The following is a 23,408-nucleotide window of genomic DNA, read 5'->3' as shown; positions in this document are numbered from 1 at the left end:
GAGTAGCTAAGAGTACAGGTGTGAGCCCGTAGCATCCAGCATCTTTTTGTTATAGGATGCATCCATGTTTACGTTGGGGGCATTTTATATGACTTTAAGTGATTTAAGTGTTCATTGCCAAACCTACACACACACATTCCCACTTGCTCTTCACCTGGAAACATCTCAGGGGTGATCTCAGTGGGCAAATAACTAAACAAGCTAGCACACCATATGGTGGAATCCTCTTCAGTGAAAGAGAAGGGAACACGGAGGCACCTGTGCAACATGGGTGACTCCAAGATGGCAGTGCTCAGCGGGAGAAGCCGGGCTTCAAGGTCGCTCCGTTGTGTGCCATTTGGAGGGTTTTCTAGAAAAGACAAAGCAAGATGCTGAGAGTGAGGAGAGATTTGCTTAGGGCCCCGGGTCAGGTAGGAGGGGTTAGGAGGGAAGACTGCAAGAGGGAGGGTTGAGAGGAGGGTAGGACATGTGTCCGCATGGGTAGCATGTGGTATGTGGTGATGGGAATGTTCTGAGTCCTGCGCTGTCGTTAGTGCCTGCCCAGGCGTCCTCAGGATGGGTACTCTGCCCTCCTCTCCGGCGGGAGCTCCCTCCATGGCCCCTGCCAATGGGAACCTCTGTGAGACACCAAGTCTTTCCAGTGGTGCTCGCTTCCAAGGCCCGTGGGTGCCTCTTTTCTAGGCCTCTTGGTTATCTCTCTGTGTGAGGCTCATTCTTTGTGGGTTCTTGATCCATCTGCCCATCAGGCTCACGTGCAGTCTACCCAGAGGCCTGCCACCATCTCCTGCTCTGGACAAGGCGTGGCCACAGTGAGCACTTCACCATGCTGTGGCGTGCCGCACAGCCCACCTGCCCCCACGCCCTCTGCCCACCCTGGCATAAGGTCTTTCCCTAAGGTCATGGGTGTAGGGGAGGGTGAGGTACCCTGGAGGTCCACACTCTTGTTCACGCTCACTCCTTTTCTCTTCCAGACCTGCTTGGGTCTGGCTGCATACAAACCATGTCCATAGACCCATGGCATGCTCAGTGGTGTCTGTGGGAGCCCTGAGGTGGAGCAGAGTCTCAGGACCCAGTGTTTCCTAGATCAGGGACGAGTGACTTCCTGTGGCAAGCCTTGAGCACAGTTCCTTCCCAGTTCACTGCCACAGAAAGCAGAGTTGACTCAGCCCCAACATAAAGCTGTGTGAAGGTGCACGGGAAGGGAGGCCCACGGCCAGGCTTTGCTCTGCCCACGCTGCACAGCAGACCCCGGGGGCTGTGTGGATTCACATGTGAGATCAGCATTGTGACTTGATGCATTTTTGCAGCAGTCCCATCATTGACCAATTTCTAAGTAGCTTTTACATTGGCCCAAACCAGGCAACTTCCTTGGAAATATGAAATATGAAAGCATCCCCTTTCCCTTTGATGGTGGCTCCAGGCTGTACTTGCATAGGGAGGCAGCATGGCTTTCTGTGGATCTGTCTAGAGATGCAGCGTGAGAGGGTCTGAGGGGAGCATATATAGTCGTGGCTGGCCTTGACCCACTCGACCCCAGGGAAGTGGACTTGGTCGTCACTCTGCCTCTGTGGGAGGAGCTGGGTGTAGTGGAAGGTGGAGGGACATGAGGCTGCTGGACAGCTGTCCACGCCTTAGTGCTGGATGCATGTGCCTGTTAGAACAGAGAGGCTGCACCCAGGAAGCCCAGTGAAGTCCAGGCCAGAGATGCAAATGATGTTCTGAGGCTTCCAGACCAGTGCCGCTGTGCTATCAGCCAGGCAGGCGGAGCTGCTTGGAGAAGGGAAGGGGTGAGGCTGTGGGCTCTAGCCACAGGACAGAGGAAGGTGGCAACCAGCTGTGTTTCTCTTGTCTCCTGTCACTGCCATTCCCACTTGCTGTGATCTGACCTTCCACCCCGGGCCTTGCCCTCCGAGGGAGTCCCTGTGCCCCGTGGATGGACTCTGCCGCCACTGCTCCTTGCTCTTGTCTCCACAGTAGCTGTCTGTTGAGCGATGGGACTTGCATGCATTCCTGTGACCCCTCCTCTCTGTGACGGCAGAAGTCTCTACCTAGATCCCATGGTGGGAATGTGTTTGGTTTCTACCATCAGAGGCCAGGGGGCAGCTGCCAGAGCCACCGGGCACTGCTGGGAGTGACAAACCAGCTCGGTCTTGATGATTTTAGCTAACAAGGGTTACTAGCTTTCTATTTCAAATGGATTTTTATTTGTATTTCATATAACACCAGGCATGCTCAAAGTGGAAATTAAGAGAAAACATAGAGAATTACCAGCCTGTAATAGAGTGGCTGCTGGGGAGGTTTTGATGTTTCCCTGCAGCATTTCTTTTGTGTGTGAACATTCACATGTTCACGTGCTCACTTCACATCGTTCAGACCAGGCAGGCTATCAGTATGTTGTGTTTTCTCACAGGATGTTGTATGAGGAGCCTTTTTATGTCACTAAAACACTTTTGACACTAATTTTGAAGGGCTGCGCGGTGTTTTGTCAATCCTCGAGTCAAGGGTTTGGACATGTTTAGGGCCGATGTTCCATTTGCTGAGATGTACTTCTGAAAGGTGCTAATTTATTCTTACAAGGGAGGCTCCTGTGCCAGTATTTAACGCTGCCATTGAAAATCCTTACTAATCTGATAGGTAAGAGCATTTTTTTTTGCTGTTTAGGTTTGACTGCTATTTTCATTGTGTTTCATGCTTAAAAGTTGTATGTACTTCCTCCGTAAAGAATTTTTTGTTTATATCCTTTGTCCATTTTCTGTCTAACTTTTGAAAAACCCTACCTTTACTGAAATACAATTTTTAATAAAAATAATTAAGTATGTATCTCAGTAAGTCAAGATGGAGAACACAGCATTTTCACGCCTGTGCTATCAGCCGTCTTCCCTCCCACTCTCTGTCGGTGTCACTGTAATTTTGCCCTTTCCAGGAGTTGTTTTGTTTGTGCCTGCAGTGGACCCTCACACTGTCACTTGACTTTTTCGCTCAAGACTGGCACCCTGCTACTTCGGCCGCAGCTCCACTTCTAGCTTTTTACCGGTTTCTCGGAAGGGAGAGTTTTAACAGACTTTTCTGCCCCGGCTGGCTTTGCGCTGTGATCTGCAGAGCGCAGCCTCCTGCGTAGCTGGGATTACAGGAGTGAGCCACCAGCACGGGCTTTCTGGGAGCTTTCCTCCAGAACGGGCGGCATGCCCCTCCTGTGCTCCACGACCTGACATGTTGTCACTCCCCACCTGGCTCCTCCCAGTGCTGGTCAGGGGGAGGCCCTCGTGGGAGACGTGGAGGGCACCTTCGCAGGAAGTCTGCACAGACCTGTTTTCATTTCTCATGGCAGTGTCCCAGAGGAAACCCACTGGTTTGTCTGGTTAACTGTGGAAAAGAAGATTCTCCCAATCTGTTTTCCCAATAACTGAACCAACATGCAATCCCACTACCAACAGGTGATGAGACTAATGCCCATACGGGAAGCTGCATTTCCTTCTCGATAATGACGTCCATCTTTATTGCTTATGATTCATTATTGGCCACAAACATAACATCTTTGATTAAGTATCATTACATATATCTCGTCCATTTTTACTGAGTTGGTTTCCTGATATTGACTTGTAAGATCTTTTATCTATTGTGGATTTGAGTCATTTATGTATTACCCACTCAAGTCTCAAGCTCAGGGCCTCATGCTTTTTCTTTTTTCTTTTTCTTTTTGCCAGTCCTGGGCCTTAAACTCAGGGCCTGAGCACTGTCCTTGGGCTTTTTCAAGGCCAGAGCTCTACCACTTGAGCCACAGCACCATTTCCAGCTTTTTCTATATACGTGGTACCAAGGTATCGAACCTGGGAATTCATGCATGCTAAGCAAGCACTCTACCACTAGGCAAACTCCTGGCCTTGCCTCATGCATTTTCTTGGCGTTACTTGCTCAAGGATAGTGCTCTATCATCTGAGCCACCCCTCCAGACCACAGACCTTCCTCCTCAGGATCAGCCTTTTGAGTGGCCAGGATAACAGGCTGAGGCCACCAGCGGCCGGCTTGAGCCCTTTATTAGACATCAGTTCCCCAATATTTTCTCTCTAGGTGGTTTGCCTTTTTGTTTTCTTGACTCTGCCTTTTGAAATACAGAAGTTTTAAATTTGGGGGTTGTCTATCTCCTAAAGCACAATGCATTTGAGAGCTTTCCGAGAGCCTTGGTTTAGTCTCCCAATAGACGGCCTCACAGCCGTAATCACACCTACAGGTGTCTTCACATCTGGACTGCATTCCCTCTCCCAGCAGCCGAAATGCACAGGGAAGAGGAGGAAAGGGAAGAGGGACAGATCTTGGTAGCTGGGGCCCTGTTTTTTCTTTTTTGTTGTTGTGGAAGGGTCTCACTTCGTAGCTCAAGCAGGTCTTCAACACACGGTCTTCCTGCCTCTTTCTCCCCAGTGCTGAGATAACAGCTGCCACCGTGTCTGACACACATTTGATCTAGTCTCAGGATGGTTTTTTTTTTTCTTTGTTTTATTTTTTGCTGGTCCTGAGGCTTGAACCCTGGGCCTGGGCACTGTCCCTGAGCTCCTTTTGCTCAAGGCTGGCACTCCACCACTTGAGCCATAGTGCTACTTCTGGCTTTTTCTGTGATTTGATTGGTGGCAAGAGTCTCAAGAGACTTTTCCTGCCTGAGCTGGCTTCAAACTGCGATCCTCAGACCTCAACCTCTAGGGCTACAGGGGTGAGCCACTGGCACCCAGCTTCTCGGGACATTTTACAGTTGTGTAGATCTCAAGAAGTCAGCCCTTTCTTCCTCAAGAAATGGATCTCACTGGACTAGTTTTTGCCCTCCTGTGAGGCTCCAGACAAACCACACAATGGCTGGGTGTGAGGAGAGGCCGCCAGCCCTGTACAGATCACCCCAGTAATGCTGATGAAGTAAATCATAATCTTCGAGATTTTCACGCAAGACAAGTTCAGGCGGACTTGAACTGTAAGGTAGGCGAGGGCAGCCTTCACCCTGCCCTTCTGTAGTTTGGGCTCACAGAATACCAAAGGTCTTCTCCCTCGGTGCCCCCCTTCCCTCTGTTTTCTGGACTGTTGGTAGCCCACTCATAGGTTCTTGTTCAGGCACTGGATTTAGTGACCAGAGCAAGGCAGCTGCCCCTTTGGCATCATCTCTCTGTTCTGAGGATCTTTGATGAAACTTCTCTTTGCCAGCTTGTTATGGATGGATGGGTAGCACCTGGTGGGTGAGTAACAGACTCAGCATGGGGTGGATATGTGGCCTGGCAGCTCCCAGTGGAGATTTTTATCTGTTGCTTTTCCCCTTGTCAGATTCATCCTTGGATAGTGCTGTTCTCAGTTTCCAGCTGAGGAGAACTGAGAAGCAGGGGAGGGGCGCCTGTGTGAGGCCGGGCCTCCATGAGGCCATTGCGGGGAGGGCCTCACACGCTAGCCTGGCCCACACTGGTGTGTGTCCACTGGTCTCTTGAACTCCACATGATTGGGCCCTGAGTCATGGGACTATATGGACTTTGGGAGGAAGGTGGGTTTTTTTGTTTGTTTGTTTGTTTGCCAGTCCTGGGCTTGGGCTTAGGGCCTGAGACTGTCCTTGGTTTTCTCAAGGGTAGAGCTCCACCACTTGAGCCACAGCACCACTTGAGCCACAGCACCACTTCTGGCTTTTTTCTATGTATGTGGTACCAAGGAATCGAACCTGGGTCTTCGTGCATGCTAGGCAAGCACTCTACCACCAGGCCACACTCCTGGCTCAGCTTTCTTGACTTTTAAGAGCTTATGTCATTCATCAGGGCCTGCTGTGACCACTCAGGACACTCTTCCACCCCAAGAGAAGGTGTCCACAGGGGCCAGGACCCAGGACATGCTTGTCTTGTGGCCTCCACTCTGCTGCGTACGCTGACAGCAGCTCTTGAAATAGAGTCTGAAGAGACATTTAATGAACGTTAGGACTTTGACCTTCAGTTGATGAATGTACTAACAGAGAGACATGAGGTGTATAATGTTTGATTTTTCTCCCCTTGCTTAAAAAAATCAGTTTATGTTGCTATTTTACGATTTTGTTTAACTTCGATTTGAAACTTCGTATAAATTTGTTGCTGCCACTTCCGATCCAGTATTAAGCATCTAATCTATGTGGCATTTTAGGGGAAAATGTTTATAGAAAGATTTGTTTTTTCTCCTTCATCCAGGCTTGGATTAAAAACCACTGCCAAGATCAATTGGAAGCAATTTTTAACATCATTTTATGAGCACCAGGGGTTAGAAACTAGTAATGCACCTCCTCCAAAAAGAAGAAATAGGTATGTAAAAACAAATCCCAAACTCTTGTATTATAATTTAGTTTAATATATTACTTACTAATTTATTTATACCCACACAGGGAACTGAAATCAAGACCTCATGTTTTCACTTAGTTTTTTCACTCAAGGCTAGAGCTCTTCCACTTGAATCACGGCTCCATGGCAGCTTTTGGATGGTTCTCTGCCTAGGCTGGTTGTGAACTATGATCCTCACATCTCGGCCTCTCCTGAGCCACCAGCACCTGGCAGGATCTCTACACTTGAGTTATAAAATCACTGTAGTTGTAGGGAGTATCTCAGGTACATTTTTTTAATTTGCTGAATGATCAATTTGATTCTGTTGAATAACTTCTTACTTTTAAATAATGATGTCAAGTTTACAGATTATTTTTCACCTATCTTTCTTTCTTCAAATTGCTTTTAGCTGTAAGGCTGCTGCCATTTCTGGCCCAATTTCTAGGCAGCGAGAGCCCACGTGCTCAGCATGGTGGCCGCTCAGGGGGGCTGGTGGCTCTAGGTGCATGCACTCACTGCCTGCCTTACCCCGGCCCTGAGCGAGCTCCTGTGAGACTGTGTGCACACACGTGTTGCCATGTTTTGTGTATATGCGCTGTCCTGTCCTCTGGCCTCTCCTGTATGGTGCAGGGCTGTTACTCTCTGAGTCTGTCTGAAGTGAATCACTCATTTCCCAACCTTCTGCTTAACCGACAGCACCTTGTCTAAGGCTGTCAATTAAAATCAAATTTTTTTTTTGCCAGTCCTGGGCTTGAGCTCAGGGCCTGAGCACTGTCCTTGGACTTTCTCAAGGCTAGAGCTCTACCACTTGAGCTAAAGCACCTCTTCCGGCTTTTTTCTATGTATGTGGTACCAAGGAATGGAACCCGGGCCTTCGTGCATGCTAGGCAAGCACTTTAACCACTAGGCCAAACTCCCGGCCCCTAAAATCAAAGTTTTATTTGTGCAAAATTAGCGACTGTCCACAGGGAGCGGCCTCGCCTCCCACAAGACATTTGGTAATGTCCCATATCCATGGTGATGGTGATGGAGGTGGCATTAGCTCCTGAGGCCAGGAGGGAGAGGCTGGAGATGGCAGCCATCCTGGGATGACTCTACAGCCGAGAGCTGCTGGCTGTGTCCTGCGTAAAGAACCCTGGCTGGTGCCAGTGCCCGCAGTCTCCAGAAGAACCAGACCCAGGGGCATGGGAGGGGCATAGGCTCAGTGCTAGCATGTGCTTCTGATAAGCGGGAGCTGTGCGTTTCCCTGTTCATACCCCATTGGGAAATGCCAAGATGGCTGTCACGATACAGTGGGAGCAGCCCCCATCCTCTGTCCTTCTTGCACCAGCACTGAGGAAAGGGTGGTGGAGGTGGAGTTTTGTGAAGAGACTCGGAGCTGCTCTTTCTGACCAGACTCCACACTGACGTTGGATGTGGTGTGCAGCACGGCTGACCATGGGCTCTGAGCACCTGCAGGCATGATGGTGGGCTCAGGGCTGAACACTGCAGACCAGAAAGAAAAGAGTGCGTGGCCTCTGGAAGTGGAGGCGTGGAGGGCCATTCCATCCCTTCATTTCCAGGCAAGGCCCCGAGCCTCTGTGGTAGGGATGGACAGGGTGCTGCACAATGCTGCCTGCACGGGAGGCCTCTGCCATCATCTCTACTCGTTTTTCTGGACTTTTCTTCTCGGTTCAAAATCACAACTTTGACGGCCAAGCAGAGATGATCTGGGGCCATGGTGGGCAGTGTTGGCAGGATGGTTGAGCTCAGGGATGCCACTGGGCGTGGCACCATGGCATCTCCCCCTTCACTGTCACCCAGCTAACAGATAAATGGACCCACACAGCCCATTAGGGTCCCAGAGAAGGAGCTACCCACAGGGACAGACTGCAGCTATTGTGAGGCTTCTTGTTGATTGTACTGAGAAAGAACGAAGTTCAAGAGACTCATCTTATTTCTGCTTTTCTCCTCATCCTTTTGTAGTGTCAGTCTTCAAAGCCGATTTCACAAGGAAAATATTATCAGAAAGTTATTCAAACACTCAGAAGACCGTGCTGTGTCATTGAAGAAAGCATTGCTGAAAAGCAACACTGTAAGATTTTACCACCCTCCCATCCCCTGCTTTTAAGTCATTGTTACCAGGAAAGCGAACACAGAGTGAGGCCAGTACAGCTCTCTTCTCACACACTCACCCACCAACAGGCAGTTCTTGAGCTCTTGGTTGATACTGGGGATTTTCTGAGCCCTGGCCTTAAAGGTGGAGTCTAGGCTGCTGTAAAATGAATTGCAATACAATAAGCTAAAAAAATACAGATGGCCAGGAGGCCAAATGGGTGGCAAGATTATCACAATGACATGGCTCTAGTCATCATTCCCTGTTTAATTAGCAAATTATTCAGACGTTCTCCACTCTAATGCAGAACTATCAGTTTGTAACCAACTTATATCTCATAGCAAGAACATTTTCTTCATTCCAAAATCCCCCGTTTACCGTATTTAATTGTGTTGCAGACGGAAGGAATCCGTGGCTTTGCCATTTGCTTTTGCTCAGTGTGAGCATCAGGCACTATCTCTCATCATCATGCGTTCTCCTGATGTGTGGTGGCCAGGCTAGTTGTTCACTGGGGAGGAATACCTAATAAACACTGAGGATTGGATAAAGTACTTGACCTCACACTCAAATAGGACCGAGTACACAAGATGCAGCACCAAGAGAGTTACTCAGCCTTAGTCCCAGCTTCCCAAGCCTGTGGGTGGCCCAAGCATAAGTCCTGGGCAGTGTCCTCAGGGAAGGGACTACAGTTCCTTTGACTCAGGTGTGGGGCGTTGTGTTCCTGGCCACCGCACCTATTTAAACATCAGATACCTGCTTTGATCCATGCAGGATGCAACCCAGGAATCCCCAGTGGGTACCTGGAAGCGTGAGCAGTAGCAAACCTTGCAGTCAGGTGCTGCATGCTGTTTAATGCAAAGCTATGAAAGCTGTGGAAACCTCGACGCCCTCGACCCACCCCTGGCTCTCAGGGCTGTGGATGGGCCTGTCGTTGGCTGACATGATAAGAGGCAGCATGGGTTGTTTGTTCCATTTTTCCTGTATCCCCACCATGATGGGGTGCAATTAATAGATCAGGCACAGTGAAAGACAAACAATAAGTAGCAATGAGCTAGAACAGCAGTAGCCATATATATTATAAAAGCTGCGCACCCGGGTGCAGCATCGCACGCTGTGTGTGTGTGTGTGTGTGTGTGTGTGTGTCAGATGTTTGACTGTCCTGCACCTAGGAAGTGGTCCTCAGTGAAGGGAGACTGCTGCCATCTCTAGGGCCGGAGCACTGAGCAGTCTGGGCACCCCTACCTTTAATGACCCATGTCCACTGCCAGGAAGCAGAGCTTCTCATCTTGTCCGTGGGGGCCAAACCAGCTCGAGGCACTGGGGAGGGACCGAGCTCCTGGCTCTAGGCTCTTCTGACCCTGTGGGACCTGCTGGAGAAGGTTGGCTGTGGCCACTCAGGAAGGCTGAGGAGGGGTCATATGCCCTACTCACGTTCTAGTAGTATTTAAGTCCTTTCGCAGAGGATGGCCTGACACTAACCATTCCAAACACTGAACAACATGAGCCCTTGGTGGTCCCGTTGAACAAGACACCCACAAACGCATCGAGGGGCCAAGAGTTAGGACTCTGCCCCTCCGGGGCCCTGCCCTGGGCATACAGGCTCACATTCAGGGAATAGGAAGGCAGCTGCTGGTCCTGGTGCACCGACTATCTGAGTGTCCCAGAGGCAGTGACACTGGAGGGTCACGTGGTTGCATGGCGCATCATTTCTGAGCAACACTTCCCAGCCTTCCCACCACTTCTGGGCTGTGAAAAGAAGGCAGGATAGCAGAGGGAAGCAGCAGGCATAGATGGGACTAGGTGAGCTGTCGGGTGGTGGGGTGGCTGTAGGAACCGGGCCTCTCTCCGGCTCTAGGCAGCCCGCGTGCATGATGTTAGGTCCGCTTGTCGTATGGCAGCCTCTAGGCACTGCCAGTTCTGTGAGTAGAAGAAGCCAGTCCGCGGGGCACACCTCTATCACCCGCATATAGTGTGCCTGCCACCCGCTCACCTGCTCCTACTCTTGCAGCTGACATGGTTTTACACAATAGAATACCCAAATGTTAGATTTAATATTAGAATTTGGAAGGTTATTATTAGACAGCACGAGGGGAGCAATAATATTTATAAACTGCCAGAGACAATTAGAAAAACGAGTGTTAAAATATCATTGCTAATAAATCTCAAAAAATGTCAAATAGCTGGAAGTATATCTAATAAAAACATGCAGATACTCTATGTGAAAAGCTATACAAATTGCTTCTAGAAATATCCACCCTCACAAACTTTCAGAAAATACAAGAAGAAATGTGTTCGTTCTGTGAGGTCAGTAATGCCTAGACTCAAACACAAAGCGATCTCATACACGTGTAATGGGCAGGGAGAGCAAGAGCTAATAGAGCTCCTGAAGTTTGCTGAATAAACATCAATATACCATAACTAGCAAGGAGCATCCAGACTACGAACTTCCAAGACAGAAGAGATGATAGAATTAAAACCGGATTACTAGGCCATTCAAAATAGCATCAGCTGAAAAGAATAAAATGCTCAAAGAAATGAAAGGGTGCCCAGATAAGTGAGACCACCATGCAGATTCATGGCTGCAGTACCCAATGTCGTTAAGATGGAGACTCTCCAAACTCATCTATGTGTTCAGTGAAAATACAATCAAAATCTCAACTGGGGTATAATTTTGAAATTGATTAAATAATCTTAAAATTCACTTAAAACTCAAGGCTCACATAGAACATCCAACATAGCCAATCAACACCTGAAAAGATGCTTGGCTCAGTTATTAGGGAAATGCAAACAGAAAGCCAGTGAGGTAGGCCTTTGCATCCCTGTGATCTTGGAGACGGGACTGCGTGCATTAGCTCAGTAAGATTCTCCAGAGAAGGGTAGTTTCTTTGTCTTAGGTTCATGGTAGCTTTTGGTGTTTTGCCAGTTACTGTTTGATGTTACTGTTTGAAATCACTGGTTCTGGGTGAATGTTGCTAACCAAAGAGCTTGTGACATGGGGACCACTTACTTGCATGGAGAGTGTCCCAGGAAGGCCAGAGATGCTGTAGAGGGACAGATGTATGCCCTGTAACTATGGGGGCTGTGTGGGAGAAAGCCAGGCATATGTTTTCTTTATGTCTAGCTCAGTGTTTAACCTTGTCGTCCTAGCAGTTTTGCAATCTTAGCTCCAGGTTTCACTGGTAGCTTTGACTCCTACGTCATCAGTCCCTCAATGTCCTGTTTCACCCACTACAGCTTTTGGCTGTAACCCAAAAGCTGCTCCACACACCGTGAGTGGGAATGGAAAATACTTCAGCCGCTATGCGAAAACCAGTGTCATTTCTGGAAAAATTAAACACTTAACATGTGACTACCTGCTTAAGAGAAGGAAAGACCTGTCTATGCAGACTGTGTGCAGATACACATGGCTACTCCCAACATTTTTTACCAAGTACAGACGACCCAGAGGTTCATCTAAACCTTTACAGTGTAATGCTTCTCAGGAAAAATAAAACATAGATCAATGAATAATAAAAGTCAAAATACAGAGCCATGCTACAGGATGGATGAACTCCTGAAGGCCCTGCTAATCAAGGAAGCCACCGCAGATTTAGAGTATGACCCTGCATCTGTGAAATACACAGCAAAAAGAAGTCACCAAGGAGCAAGAAGTGTTCTTAGGCTGGGGTGGACACGGGGAGGGAATGCTTGTGTGGGCACTTAAACGTTGTCCCAGTGACCCACTGCTGGACTTCCATGGAAAATATTTTAAGCCAGGAGCTGGAGGGTGGCTCATGCCTGTAATTCTAGCCTCTCAGAAGGCTGAGATCTGAGGATTGCAGTTCAAAGCCAGCCCACACAGAAAAGTCCCTGTGACTTTTATCTCCAATGAAGCACCAGAAAATCAGAAGTGGAGCTTTGGTTCAAAGTGATAGAACACTAGCCTTTAGTAAGAAAATAAAAAGAGCTCAGGGACAGCAGCCAGGCCTGGAATTTAAGTCTTACAACCTACTAAAATTTTTTTAAAGTTAGTTCGTAGTGATTTCTGAAAGTTGATTCACATTCTAAAATCAAAAAATAAACACACCTGTATTACCTGGTTTAACTTAACACAGAGAACCTATTTCTTTTTCAGCTTTGAGGCATCACATGAATAGTTGACATTCGTGTACTCTTTCACTACTTAATAGACTGTGGGTGTGTTAATATTCACAATGTCTCTCCGTGAGGAAGGGGTTCTTTATTTCCTCTGTCTTTCCAGTAAACAAGCTCTCTCAATTTTCATATTTAATTTACTTATTGACCATTTTTTATTCTGGGTAAGAAATTCGTCAGAGCAGTTTGCTCGTGTTCTGGCTGATAGTTTTCTCACTAAGTAATTGTCCATTTGTGTAATTGATGAGTCTGGTGAGACCAAAAGCAGCCGTTATTAATATTCTTAGTAGCGTGGCAAGTTGTAATGGAACTGCTGGGAAGTTCTGAGCCTGCAGGTGAGTTCCTGGGGAGGAAGACTCTTCACTCTAGAGAGGCCCTCACGAGGAAGGGTCAGCCTGTCCCCCAGAAACCAGCCTCGCTCTTCCGCAGGGCCGCACGGTGATAGAGAATGATGTAGTTCTGGGAGGATGGCTCATGGTATCAGCAGCTGAGCTATTCGCCGTTCAAGTCCTAACTCTGACCAGAGCTTGCCCTGCTGGATGACGCTAAATACAGAAGGCTTTTCCTGCCTTTCTAAAACGTTGTATAGTTGTTGTGAAGATGTTGTGCAGATGGGTTAGTTACCCTTCCTAAGCAGGTAATAGGACTGTCCCTTTTGGACCATGTCCCCTTTCCTTTGCTCCCTCCAGTTTTCCCTCCCGTCCCTGTCCACAAGTGGACAGTTCCTTGTTTTACATCGTGTGACTACATCTGTCCCTTCCTCCCTTCATTTCCTCCTCTTTTGCCTTCCCTCATGTGCACTCTCGTGCTCAGACACCTGATGGACAGATCAAGTGGGAAGAATTCCGATACATCCTCGACTGCATGGTTGTGAAACTAAGTGACTCGGAATTCAAGGAACTGCAGCAGGCGTTTGACCCTGAGAACCTCGGCGTGGTTGACGTCAGCTCCTTTATGGATATGCTGGAAGATGCCCCTAGGGTAAGTCTCCGCTCGGCTAACCCTGGAGTGTGGGAGGGGGAAGGCGACTCAGATGGCACCTTCACCAGCCAGTGACTTCACACTCATCCAAGTTGATTTTCACGTCCAGTAGGGCATTTGGCATTTCTGAAAGCCTGCCTTCAAGTCCAGGACACGGCCCCTCCTCCTGCCCACAGCACTATTCCACTTGCAGCTGTATCTTTAGATGCACTGCCTGAAAAAAGCTGCTGTCCTTGTGCCACTTGTCCTCTTAGACTACCACTTGCTTTATTTCTATTTGTGTCTTCTCACTAAAAATGTCGACAGAGGGCTTTGGGTGTGATGGCTCACATGGGAAGTGAAGACATGAAGATCATGGTAAAGGAGCTATATTTAAGAAAACTTCTCTTGGTGAATATGAAAATACCCTAGCAACACTTTGAAGGTAGCTTTTGGTTTTGTTTTGTTGGTGGTGGTAGGATTTGAACTCTTGACCTGGGTGTTGTCCCTGAGCTCTTCGGCTCAAGGCTACCACCATACCCCTTGAGCCACAGTGCCACTTCTGGTTTTCTGGTAGTTCATTGGAGATAAGAGTCTCACAGACTTTAGCGCCCTGCTTGCTTTGAGCCGTGATCCTCAGATCTGAGCCTACTGAGTAGCTAGGATTACAGGCATGAGCCAACTCGCCCAGCTTGAAGATAGTTTTAATAGACCACAAACACATTCCTCAACTCATTCAACAGTATCATAATCATACAGTTAATAAGTAAGATATCCATTTAGATATTTTAAAAAATCTCCAAAACTTCAAGGCAAAACTATTGAAGCCAGGTGCTGGTGGCTCACACCTGTAATCCTAGCTATACAGGAGGCTGAGATCTGAGGATCATGGTTCAAAGCCAGCCCAGGCACTAAAGTCCATGAGACTCTTATCTCCAATTAACCACTAGAAAATTGGAGGTGGTGCTATGGCTTGAGCTTAAAAAAGCTCAGGGACAATGTCTGGGCCCAGAGTTCAAGCCCCGTGACTGACAAAAAAAAGAAAAAAAAAGAAAAAGAAAAAAGAAAAGTAATGCTGTAAAAATTTTAAACAGAGGCTGGGAGTTTGGCCTAGTGGTAGAGTGCTTGCCTAGCATGCACAAAGACCCGGGTTCGATTCCTCTGTACCACATACATAGAAAAAAGCCGGAAGTGGTGCTGAGGCTCAAGTGGTAGAGCTCTAGCCTTGATAAAGTCCAAGGACAGTGCTTGGGCCCTGAGCTCAAGCCCAGGACTGGCAAAAAAAAAAAGAATTTTTAAACAGAATTCCCATGTCGCCTGTGTTCTTTCCCCCCGTTGTTAATGCTGATGGTGTGAACACTGAAGCGCACGCTTTTTTGTAACTCCAGGATTATTGCTTTAGTATGGAATTCTGCATTTTTTGGCAGTACTGAATGTGAACTTGGATTCCCATGCGCTGGCTTTGCTTACTGGCTCAGCTGATGTTATGTCATCACTTGAACTACACCTCCAGTCCAGCATTTTGTTAATTAGAGACGGAGTCTCTTGGACTTCTCTGCTTAGGCTGATCTCAAGCTCTAATCCTCAGATCTCAACCTCCTGAGTAGCTAGGATTACAGGTTTGAACACCACTGGCAGTCAGTAAGAAAGGAAGTTTTACTGCTGCAGGCATACCCGAACCTTTTTTGCCTTTGTTATTTGCTAATAAGATCCTGCATGTGGACCAGGGCCAACGTGAGATCCTATTTACTCTTTCTGCATGTCTAGCAGGACAGGTGCACAGCCTTGGTGTCTAGCCTTGGTTGATAAGTCAGGGGGAGGGGGCTGTCTCACCTTTATACCAAGGCTGGCATAGAACTGCAGTCCTCCTGATCTCAGCCTCTCCTGTGGCTGCAATGACAAGCACATATCTCCCTACTCAGCTGCTGGTTGAAGTAAGAATCACTAATACTTTACCAAGGCTGGCCTTGAACTGCCTAACTCCCTCCCTAACTCTCCCTCCTAAGTAGCTAATATTACAGGGGTGAGTCATCCCCGACACTCAGCCAGAAAGGGAATTATTGCAAAATGATATGTAAGAATGTGTTTTATGCATCACTGTAATTATTTTGAAAGAGGAATATGCAAATGAACTATAGCATTCAGGGTGTGACAGGGGCTCCCGGGAGCAGTTCTTTTCTTCCCTGCTCTGCTCCCAGTCCCCAGGCCCCAGCTGCAGACTTTGTCCATCCATAGCCTTTAAACCATCAGACTGTCCAATGGTGACTGTGTACAATTGGCCATCCCACCATCTCGTCATTCTTGTACTTAATGTTTATTTGACTTCTAGATGATAGATTCTCATGTCTTAATAGGTTCAAGTTCACTGCTGTCCCCATTTCCAAATGACAAGGGAAATGCACGCTTATTTGCTCCAAGTCTTGAAGCTCTTGGCTAACCAAGGGCACCCTGGTCAGATCCAAGTCCACTGCCTTGTAGACACCCGTCGTCTTTACGCAAATGGTTTTATTTATACACTTGCTTCTCTCTCACTTAGATGAGAAAAGTGTCCTTGAACTCAGATACCAAGATTCCCTTCTTCCTGGCCTGGGACTCCGTAAGTGACTTGCCCTGTCTTTGCCAGCACCTTCTTATAGAGACAGGCTGTTGGATGCCAGGCCACAGCAAGGTAAATGTGTTTATTTCTCCCACTAGGTGGAGGAGAAGGTGCAGGACGTGATTAGTAGGAATCAAGTGGCTTTTTATAACATGCTGCAATCCTACGACCTTGGAGAAACAGGGACCATTGGTCGAACTAATTTCAAGAGAGTCATGCGTATATTCTGCCCATTTTTAACAAATGAGCATTTCATAAAGTAAGTGTTTTTGCCTACCAAACTCACTCATTTCCTATTTTCCATCAAGCTTTTTCTGTGTCTTTTCATAATGCTAACAGGTGACATTGGTCCTAGCCACTGTGTTGAATCGTTGCTAGATGTTGGGTTGAACCTGTGTTATAGGAGTTAGTCCTTACTAAGTCCTGCTGGGTAAGGAGACGGTAGACTGAGCGGTGGGGCCTGGGTCCGACCTGAATCCGTAGAGCCCTCCACTTCTAGTTCTTTGCTGGTTAATTAGAGATGAGAGTCTCAAGGACTTTCTTGCTTGGGCACGTTTGAACTATGATCCTCAGATCTCAGCCTCTTGAGTAGCTGGGGTTACAGATGTGAGCCTTTGGCTCCACTGCTTTTGATTTGTTGAAAACGTAAGTCTTTCTCTCACATGTAGACAACTTTTCTTTTCTTTTCTTTTTTTGCCAGTCTTGGGACTTGAAGTTGGAGCCTAGGCACTGTCCTTGGATATTTTTGCTTGGGGCTAGCACTCTGCCACTTGAGCCCCATAAGCACCCACTTCCATTTTTCTGTGTATGTGGTACTGAGAATCAAACCCAGGGCTTCATGCATGCTAGGCAAGCACTCGTGGCCGCTAGACAACTTTTCTAATTAGTGTATTCATTTATCTGTCTGTAAACATAAGGCTTCTTTTAAGTTTTTGGCTAGTAAGCTATATATATATTGAATAATTCTTTATGTAGATGTGCGCTGGCATCTTTGGGGGCAATGGCTAGTTCTTTTGGTAACAGTATATTCAGTGGACCCACCCCTGGTGACTCACACCTGTAACCCTCACTGCTCAGGAGGCTGAGATCTGAGCATCATAGTTGGAAGCCAGCCTGGACAGGAAAGTCTATGAGACTCTTATCTCCAGTAGCCTTCAGAAAACCAGAAATGGAGTTGTGGCTCAAAGTGGTAAAGAGCTATCCTTAGCAAAAGAGCTCAAAGACAGTACGCAGGTCCTGAGTTCAAGCCCCATGATCACAACCACCCCCCCAAAAACATTCACTGGCTAAAATATCATAGTAAGTGTTTGTACAATTATTTTATACTACCTTGAACAATAGATGAAAGATGTAATCACCTAGATAGGCTTGGTGGCTAAAGCCTGTGATTCTAGCTACTTAGGAGTAAATATGTGTGTGTGTGTGTGTGTGTGTGTGTGTGTGTGTGTGTGTGTGTGTATGTGTGTGTGTGTGTGTGTGAGTATTGGAGGGTCATGGTTCAAACTACCTCAGACAACAAAACCTCAAAACCCCATCTCAATTGATGGCTGTGTATGGTGGAGTGTTTCTGTCATTGCAGATGCAAGGAATCACAGTAGCTGGGTGCAGAGGCATCCACCTGCCATCCCCAAGGACAAGGGGAAGGTCACAGCTCAGGCCAGCTTGGCATATAGCAATAGCCACCTCAACAATAACTAATGCAGAAAGGGGCTGGAGGCATTGCTCCGTGGTGAGCATCTGCCTAGAAAGCGCTAGGCCCTGAATCCAGTCCCCAGTGGGGAGGATAAGCAGAGAAGAAGAAAGGGAGGAGGAAAGGGGAGGGGGGAGGGGAATAATAAAGGAAGAAAGGAAAAAGACACAAAGGAAAAGGAAAAAGGAAGGGAAGAGAGCAAAGGAAAGAAAGAAAGGGGGTAGGGAAGGAAGGAGGGAGGGAAGGAAGGAAGGGTGATAATTATCAGGATCCATCCTCCCTCTTTTGGGGGCAGGGTCTTACTGCTCAGCTCAGGCTTCTTGAACCTTCGATCCTCTTGCCTCAGCCTTCCAGGTGCTGGGATTGCAGGCGTGCATCATGTTCAGCTCATGGGGTTAGTCTTTGGAACTCCATCCATTCTAATGGTGTGCCCTGATTACTCTTCAAATCCAGACTCTTCAATAAGTTCCATGACCCAACTTCAGGAAGAATTCTTTACAAGAAACTTATGGAGTACTTAAGTGTTAACAGCCATCCCACTGTCTCCCCATCTCAGAAGGATATGGCAGGTGGAGAGACTCAGAAACCGGAGCCAAAGAATGGCAGTCTTCCCAAGAGGTAATGTGAAACAGAACAAAAGAAGAACCAAAACCTCACGTGGGATGAGCATTGATTAAACCTTTGCTGGCTAAGTAGGTGTTCTAATAAGAAAGCAGCATACCGTATAGGCAATTACTAGAGTAAGAGAATTTTGGAGCCTGCAAGTTCATAGGAATGAGCAGACCTGCCTGCTTGTTTTAGAAATGCCTGCCCTACAGCCTGCAGGCTGGGGACTTGCCTCCAGTCCTTCCTCCAGGGCCAGCCTGGGTCAAGCATCCGGGACTCAGTACCTTGTCAGCTGCCCACAGCCCTGGGTTTCCATGCTGTGTGCACACACCACCTGTCATTTTCCAGAAACACCGGTTCTTACCAGCATCTAACATTAGCGCAAAACATAAGTCACTTAACACCTTCCAATACAAGTGATAGGATTATTAAAATGACTGCGAAATTGAATTATAACAATAAAACACACTCAGCAAATCTATGGAAAGTCGGCCTTTAGAATATTCTATAGCTCTTCTGTCTTTTGAAAAGATACAGGTTTAGTGTAATGAAAAGATATTAGTTTAACTTGCTTCTTCATAGCTTAGCATAAATCTACACTGAAGGTAAAATTCCACAGCCTTTCCTTTGTCATTCCCTTTTTAAAAGTTCTTAAGTGTAGAGCAGTGGGAATATTTTAATGATAGCCTAGTCATTTAATGATATGCTAATGAAATCTGAATACCCAGCTTTTCAATAGTGACTGCTTTATAAATGGGCAGAAAGTACTCTAAGAGAAAGATTAAGAATTCAGCGATAAGATGGGTCGGCTTCCTAAAACCGAGGATGGAAGTAATAGCGGTCAAGTGCATGGTGAAATGTGGCGATTCTCGCAGCACTGGGAGCCAGGGTGGACAGGAGTCAGGAGGACGGGCAGATGGGAGGTCCGGAGGCCCCTCTCGTGCTCCAGCCACACCCCAGCAGGCCCAGGAGACCTCAGAGAGCTGAGGAAATTGCTAACCTCCAAACACCTATGTGCACACTCACACCCACACGTCACATTTGTGCACATTCACACAAGTCACACTCATGTATACACAGAGACAAACTGGGACATAGCCACACACACTCCCATGCACGTTCACAGTCACACTTTGCACACACATTCACATGATGCCCTCGTGCACACACTTGTAAGCTCATGTGCACATACACACATGTGACATGAATGCATGAATGCATGCTCAGGTGAATATGTACACACTCCTGCACAAATATGCACATTCTCATACATTCACACATACGTACCTGCATGCACACATGCACACACACACACATTGACACAGCCTACTCAGACACTGTAGGTACACTCAAGCACACACATTCTTGTACACATGCACACTTAAATGTCCACATGCTATATCCTCAAGTACTGTCACACACACATACACACATGTACATTCACATGGGTCCATCACAAAGGCTTTATATTTTGTAAACCCACAGCTGGACTTGTAGCGGTGGTTGTCTCCCTCCCTTTCTTTCCTCAGTGGGCTCCAACTTCAATTTTTTCCAGTGCATAAAGCCCCTTTCTGCCATGCCATTCCCTCCCATCACAGTCCAGAGTCTTGGGTGAGGGTTATAGTCTCCTGGGGTCCACACTGCCAGCACTGCGGCCTGTCACACAGGGCCTGCTGTGGATGTGGTGCTGCTGCCAGTTCTGGGGGAGAGTGGAGAACAGGTGAGGGCTTAGGAGGCACTCTGCTGTAGCAGCAAGCACCACGTGTACTGACACCTGCTTGCCATCCTAGCACCCAGTCCCCGGAGAATAAAACAGCCAGGACTAAGACCATGACCAAAGAAGAGGCCATCGAAAAACTCAAGGACTGCATCCAGCAGCAGGACCCGGTCTTCCGAAAGCACTTTCTTGACATCAGCAAGGAGCCGGATAGGAAGATTACCAGGCAGGACTTCCGGAAGGTAGGATGGCACCCATTCAGCTGAGCAGCACCGGAGGCAGGTGGCCCTCAGGCGTCACCCCAGGGCAAAGCAGTGCCATTCCCAGGCATCAGTCTGCAGTGTTAAGGATTGTTCTGACCAAAACTTGTCCTTGGCAAATTTCCTCCCAGAATACTTCCAAAGTGGGTGTGGTCTGTTATCAAAGGTAAACTCTTCAAACAAAGCCTTGCTTGCCACACTGTTTGGCTCTACCATGTACCTGACACTGGGGTGGGGGGGCGGGGTGGGCGACACTGCTCCAGTCTGTGGTGTTAGTGAAGAGTCCCCATGACACTGCAGTGACATAACTGGATGGCTGCAGGAAACCTAGCAGTGAGACGTTTGCAAGCCCTGATTTGCATGCACTGTGGGGAACTGGTAGGTTTCTGCCCAAAAGGGCTCAGCTTCAAGGCTCTACCTAGACTGCCCAGGAATTTAAATGAGTGTTTACATTTCCAGTGAAAACCCTGCTGGCTCACTCTGGCTCTTGTTAGGGAGAGCTGCAGCTAACTTACACGAGTGTCCATGTGGGCAAATTGAGAAGTAGTCATGGAAATAGATTTCTAAGAAGAGTTCCTGCTCTTAATCAAGAGCCATTGTCGGCACTCTTCTCCTAGTGTCCAGGGCAGTGTCTTCTTTCTGGGCCTTATGGAGCCTCATCTCAACACGTTTACAGAGGACAGGACAGGTGCCTCGTGGGGGGGGGTTCAGGAAGTTGGAATCATCTAGACCTCCTCCTTTCCCTCCCCCCAAAAAAACTGAAAAGAAAAAAAAGATTCAGGTGCCATCAACTGAGGCCTATCACCTAGCTGTTCAGGAAACAAAGATCTGAGGATTACCGTCCCAAGTCAGTCCCAGACATCATTTCCAATTAACCAAGAATGCCGGAAGGAGAGATGTGGCAAAGCACCCAGGGCCCTGACTTCCAGCCCTAGTACTGGCACAAAAGAGGGAGGAAAACAAGAAAAATAGAGAGCTGAGTGGAAGATCTGGCATTGGAAGGTAAGAGTTACGAAATAAAACGATTGCCGGATGGCTGGGCCCCGGAGTAAAGAGACAAAAGGAGTTGGTGGGTGTTTGCAGATAGAGGTTAAATGATGAAGTGAACCAGAGAGTAAAAGGTAAAACACTGCAAAGAGAGTAATGCCTCAAGACAGCACAGAACACTGTCCACCCGTTTAACGTCTGCATTCCTGCAGCCTCAGGAGGAGCAGGAAACGCAAGGGAAGAAGACGTAGAGAGAAACAATGGTAAACGTACCAACTGGGAGAAAGGCATAGACTTGCAAATTTAAGAACCTTACAAAACTCCAAGTAGAGTAAAAACCAAGAAAATTACAGGCAAGTTGCTAAAAATTAAATTGAAAGAGAGCTCTCCAAAGCAGTTCTAGACAGACCGAAGCTAGCCCAGGCCGATCTGGAGGCAGAGTCGACGGAGCCCAGCAAGGAGGGGCAATCCAAGGCAAGCTCCCTCACCTCTGGATTTTATGCCCAGCCGATCTCCTTCCAGAATCAAGATGATGTCTTCAGATCAAGTGACTTAAAAGAAAAACCATGGTGATTATTGGCCTTGACCCTCTCCAGCACAAGCAATGCTGCAGGGAATTCTTGGGCTTAAGGAAGGCGACTGTTTAAGAAGCCCCCACCCAGTAAGCATCTGATTAAATACGAACGGCCACTTAACTCTTTACTAAAAACTATAGGAGTGCTCAAAGAAAATCTGGTAGCGTTGTTTTTGGGGTATATGTGAATGCAAAACGAATGAGACCCCAGGCATGAAGGACCCGGGGGAGGGCTCTGGTTGGTTGTCCAGTTTCTGTGTTGTGAGTGGCATGCCGCAGTACGAACTCCACCGGAAGCTGGAAGCTTTGGTGACAGCCTCTGGGCGGGTCCTCCCCGAGCAGTGGCTGGGTCCCACCCTGGCGGCTCATGCTCTGGCTCTTTTCTCCACTCAACATGCACCGAGCACCCAGCACCAGCCATGCGCTGGAGTCACACCACAGGGCCCAGCCGTGACTCCAGTGACTCCACGGTGAAGGCCATGCCCTGCTGTGCCACTCTGGGGAACTACTAGGACAGAACTGGCTTTTAAGTCTGTTTACAAACATTGCCCAGAGCCTTCCTTCTATTGTGCTAGAAATCGCCTAGGGTTGTGTTGACTCCAGTTGATTTGCTGCTCTGTCTGTCTGAGTCAGGCCAGGGAGCCCCTGCAGAGGCCCTGGAGACACGGGGTGTTCCTCCAGAGAAGGGGCTTGAGGGGGGGGGCATAAGCTCAGGGTGCCCCATGGGGCCCTGTGGCTCTCCGTGCCCAGGGGCTGCTTGCAGCATGGCTGGCTCCTCTGTGGTGGTGCTTCACGGTCCTCCAGGCTAAGAAACATTTGCCTACAGACATTTCTTCCTCTCCATTACATATGTTTTTGTGAAAGGACTAAGCAGGAAGAATTTGCAATGAATAATTCATGTGTAATTGTTTTCAAAATATGGAATTGTTTTTCAAAGCAAGGCAGAGACCCACTGCCTCTGGGTGCTCCTGGTGGGCTCAACCTTGTCTAAACCCTCTCACCACCCCACTTGGGGACAGTGGTCACCCCAGAGCTGGGCCTGGGCACAGCTGGCCTGGGATTCCCAGTCAGTAGTGCCGGCTCTCAGGCGGGCCTTGGAGTTCTGCCCTGCTCCCTCCCCTCAGAGCCCCCACCAACCCCCCCCCCCATGCCAGGAGCCCCAGCCCTTCCCAGTCCTGCTGAAAGCACAGCTGCCCGCCTCCTGCAGGTCTCAGAGTGCCTCTGAAGCCACCTTCATGACAAAGCATGGAGGCTTCAAGGCACAGCTCATAGCACTTACTTAAGTGTGGGCCACCTGCTGCTTGTAGAGCAGGGCAGGGTCCAGTCTGGGGCTGGCACCCAGAGCCATCAGGGCCCCAACAGCAGATGAGTACAAGAGAGCCTGGTAGAACCATTGCAGACCCCCATCCATCCCTACTGGGGGCCTCGGGGCCTTCACCAAACCTCCAGTCAGCCTTCCCCATGTGAGGTGGCCCTGAGCGCTCACCATG

The 23,408-nt window shown here is 48.2% G+C and overlaps 1 protein-coding gene across 1 annotated transcript in view; it reads left to right on the top strand.

Annotated features, from left to right (window-relative positions):
• The window catches only part of Efcab6 (EF-hand calcium binding domain 6), a 153,747-nt gene that overhangs the window by 73,950 nt on the left and 56,389 nt on the right, over nucleotides 1–23,408 (top strand). Inside the window, exons 12-18 of the mRNA XM_090328864.1 lie at nucleotides 6,174–6,284; nucleotides 8,265–8,373; nucleotides 13,342–13,509; nucleotides 16,025–16,084; nucleotides 16,183–16,343; nucleotides 18,228–18,392; nucleotides 20,171–20,339. Coding sequence (XP_090184990.1) covers nucleotides 6,174–6,284; nucleotides 8,265–8,373; nucleotides 13,342–13,509; nucleotides 16,025–16,084; nucleotides 16,183–16,343; nucleotides 18,228–18,392; nucleotides 20,171–20,339 — 943 coding nt within the window. The remainder of the gene's footprint in view (nucleotides 1–6,173; nucleotides 6,285–8,264; nucleotides 8,374–13,341; nucleotides 13,510–16,024; nucleotides 16,085–16,182; nucleotides 16,344–18,227; nucleotides 18,393–20,170; nucleotides 20,340–23,408) is intronic.

Source organism: Megascapheus bottae, chromosome 2 (genome assembly GCF_031878675.1).
Source record: "Megascapheus bottae isolate mThoBot1 chromosome 2, mThoBot2.hap1, whole genome shotgun sequence".
Taxonomy (NCBI): Eukaryota; Metazoa; Chordata; class Mammalia; order Rodentia; family Geomyidae; genus Megascapheus; species Megascapheus bottae.
Note: the sequence above shows the minus strand (reverse complement) of the source record. Positions and strands in the feature narration are given on the sequence as shown.